General features: G+C 37.2%; 1 protein-coding gene across 1 annotated transcript; it reads right to left on the reverse strand.

Moving 5' to 3' along the window:
* Nucleotides 1–1,157: 1,157 nt before the first annotated feature.
* LOC107638233 (adenosylhomocysteinase) lies at nucleotides 1,158–3,756 on the reverse strand. Its single transcript, XM_016341391.3, has 3 exons — nucleotides 2,895–3,756; nucleotides 2,241–2,505; nucleotides 1,158–1,856 (listed from the first exon to the last, which is right to left on the reverse strand). Exons 1-3 carry the CDS (start codon nucleotides 3,603–3,605, stop codon nucleotides 1,375–1,377), a joined length of 1,458 nt encoding a protein of 485 aa, XP_016196877.1. The 5' UTR covers nucleotides 3,606–3,756; the 3' UTR covers nucleotides 1,158–1,374.
* Between the last annotated feature and the right edge of the window lie 206 nt (nucleotides 3,757–3,962).

A 3,962-nucleotide genomic window follows, 5' to 3' on the forward strand; every position in this document is an offset into this window, starting at 1 on the left:
AAAAAAATACTAACAAATTATAATCAAAAGGGTACTAAATTTTAATACATAAATTTAAATTTAAAAAAAAAATGAGTCAAAAGTCGTTAAAAAATATAATTTTGCATAATATAAATTTATGTGGTTTTGAGTAACATAAATTTAAGTTTTTATGAAATTTTTATTATTCGTTGCTCATATAATTTTTTTAATCATTTTTATTGATGCATATTTTTTCTAGAATTTTTTTTGTTATTTTTTTATTTGGTTTTGTATAATTTTTAATTTTTTTTTGTAATTTTAATTATTAATTTTATTAAAAATACCAAATTAAATAAAGAAAAAGAGTATCAATTTGTATTGTATCAATTTGTTTTTAAAGTAGGATGTGGATGTATATAATCTTTATTGATATTTATTTTTAGATTGGATTAAATAAATACTCTTTTAAAAATAATTGATACATCCACATCTATTTTTGAATAAATAATTGACAAGTTAGAAAAGAATACGTCTATGGGGTTTCCTAACTCTCCTCAAGAGTAGCTAGTTGAGGATAAATCGTGACAGGGTATTGAGAGTCTCCAAAGTTGATCATAAATCGTGCCAGGAAGCTGAGAGTTAGCCTTTGCACATAAATCGTGCCAGCCTTGTGTGGTTTAGCCTCGAATCGCGTAACTCCGTCCACCCTAGAATGATTTATAGACAATTTATATAGTTAGGAACCCTGGCACAATTTATGAGTTATTCTCCTTTTAAGTATTCATGCATAGATCGTCTCAGGGTGTCATGGTTAACCTATTATATAACCCTCAAAACCTTAGGACGATTTATATAATATTAAGAAGAAGGCATTTTCGTTTTAAAAATTGTTTTAGGAGAATCAAGTAATTTTGAGTTGGGTTTATTTTATTTAAGTGAAAAAGCCTATCTTTTATGAAGTTAACCTCCAGGAGTAATTTTCACAAAAAAAAAAATTTTGGTTAATCATGTTAGAAATCAAGATGCTGCAACTTTTACTAGATAGCTAAGCATAGGTTTAGGTTCTCTGTAAATTATGTGCCAAGCAGTGAAATTCATCTTCCTTTGATTGTTTTCCATTTTTTGTTTCTCTTATTATCTTTCAACCTGCCAAATTAACAGAAACAATACAAACTATAGCTACGCAAAAAAGTAAGTCTATATCAAACAGAAAACCCAACGATAAATCCTTATTCAAATCCATTTGATTTTCCACTACACTTGTTCTTTCCAAGATTCCAAATGAAACACACCCTAACAAAAATCCAACAAACTACCACTACCAAAAAAAACAAAGAATGAAATAATAATCTAGTCCTTGGCACTTGTTGACTTGAATATCATTATGATGATGAGCATGATAATGACATGTTATTAGTACCTATAATGAGCAGGCTTATAGGGACCCTCAACAGGCACACTAATGTAATCAGCTTGATCTTTGCTAAGCCTTGTGAGTTTAGCGCCAAGCTTGCCAAGATGAAGAGAAGCAACCTTCTCATCAAGGTGTTTGGGCAAAACATAAACCTTCTTCTCATACTTGCCTGTCCCCTTCTCCTTCCAAAGTTCAAGCTGAGCAATCACTTGGTTTGTGAAAGAACACGACATCACGAAACTCGGGTGCCCTGTTGCGCACCCAAGGTTCATCAGACGCCCTTCGGCCAACACGATGATGCCGGAGTTCGTCTCCGGGAACACCCACCTGTCAGTCTGAGGCTTTATCGTGATGCGCTTCACCCCGGGGTATGTCTCAAGTCCATGCATGTCTATCTCATTGTCGAAGTGCCCAATGTTGCAGATAATCGCATTGTTCTTCATTTTCTTCATATGACTCACCATGATGATGTCCTTGTTACCTGAAACTCACATATTAATAATATATCTTTTTTTAAATTCATATAATTCTCAAATTTTACTTCAAACAAAGCTCTGATACTATTATACGAGGAGTGTTAGGGGTAGCATTTTTGTTAAATTTTGGTAAGCACTTAATTATCAAAAGTAAATTGAATGATTCTACATCATTAGATACAATCTAACACCATTAAAAACATTATTGATGGCTAAAAACTACAAAATCTAATGTCCCCTAGACTTTCTCTTATTATATTTTAGCTTTCTCCTGTTACTCTTAAGTAAGTAATAGATTCAAAAGAGTGAATCTAATATAATAAATTAAATTTGGTAAAAGAGCAACCAATAGATTTATTCACGTGAGTTTAATAGTTGAAAATCAGTACCTGTGGTCGTTACAAAGATGTCAGCTTCTGAGAGGATATCCTCAAGGGTCAGGACTTGGAAGCCTTCCATGAGAGCTTGGAGGGCGCATATGGGATCGATCTCAGTCACAATGACGCGCGCCCCGGCCTGCTTCATTGCGGCGGCGCAGCCCTTTCCGACATCTCCATAGCCGGCAATCACGGCAACCTTTCCGGCGATCATGACGTCGGTGGCTCTCATCAGCCCATCAGGGAGAGAGTGACGGCAGCCGTAGAGGTTATCAAACTGTCGTCACAGATCAAACAAGTTTTATTAGACAAATTGTCAAAAATAACAGAGGATTACAGAACATGCTATAATTTATAACTAGATTACATTCCATGTCCCACTTGTTTCTTCTTATACAAACTCTGATCCTTTCATCATAAACATCAAACAGTTGATAAATCCAACTTCAAACCCAATATAGAAACAATTTTTGGAAACCAGATAAATTCCTTACATATTTAAATGATCATTTCAATAACCAAAACTAGTATGGAGAATAATTCTTGAAACAAACAATAAAAAACAAAATAAACACGTTCAGATTTATTGTAAAGTTACTACTTACTACTTTTGCAATCAAACCACAGATCCAACACAATAAGAACACAAAACTGAAGATAATATACCTTGCTCTTGGTAACAGAGTCATTAACATTGATGGCAGGGAACAAGAGGGTCCCACTGGCTTGCATCTGGTACAACCTCTTGACACCGGTGGTAGTTTCCTCGGACACACCAACAAGCCTCTCTTTCATTTTATGGTACTTCTTGGGATCAGTCTTCAACCCATCTCTTATGATCGTTAACACGATCTGGAACTCCGCATTGTCCGTAGAAGACGGGTCAGGCAACTTACCCGTCTTCTCGTACTCTTCCTCGGCCTTGACCCCTTCGTGGATGAGCAGCGTGGCATCGCCACCGTCGTCCACGATGAGGTCAGGGCCACCGGAAGGTCCCCAGTCGAGGGACCTCTCGGTGCACCACCAGTACTCCTGGAGGGTCTCGCCCTTCCAGGCGAAGACGGCAGCGGAGTCGCGAGCGATGGCGGCGGCGGCGTGGTCTTGCGTGGAGAATATGTTGCATGAGCACCAGCGGACCTCAGCGCCGAGAGCGGTGAGAGTCTCGATGAGGACAGCTGTCTGGATGGTCATGTGAAGGGAGCCGGTGATGCGGGCTCCCTTGAAGGGCTGTGACGGGCCGAACTCAGCCCGACTGGACATGAGCCCAGGCATTTCTACTTCGGCCAGCTCGATCTCGAGGCGGCCGAAGTCGGCCTGGGACATGTCCTTGACTTTGTACTCTCTACCACTAGTGGTCTTATCGACGAGTAACGCCATTGATGGAGAAGTGAGAATAGAGAATGGAGAAAGAGAGAGTGATGTGTGGAGAGTGAGCGAGTAGAGTGGGGGTTGTGAGGGAGTGTATATATAGGGTTTGAATGGAAAATGGAAGATCCGTTGTTGGTGCTGAGTGACTATAAACCACCCAAAACAAACACATGCTACTAGTACAATTGGATGGGAATGCTTTTTAATTTTTATTTTTTATATTTTTCGGACATAGATATATCTTACAATTTAAAACTAGAACATATAAAAAAATGTATAACTATATATATAATGAAAATGTTAATTTACAACAATTTATCTTTTAACATGATTAAATAATATATATATATATATATATATATATAA

The sequence above is a fragment of the Arachis ipaensis genome, chromosome B4 (genome assembly GCF_059453495.1).
Source record: "Arachis ipaensis isolate K30076 ecotype BB chromosome B4, ASM5945349v1, whole genome shotgun sequence".
NCBI lineage: Eukaryota > Viridiplantae > Streptophyta > Magnoliopsida > Fabales > Fabaceae > Arachis > Arachis ipaensis.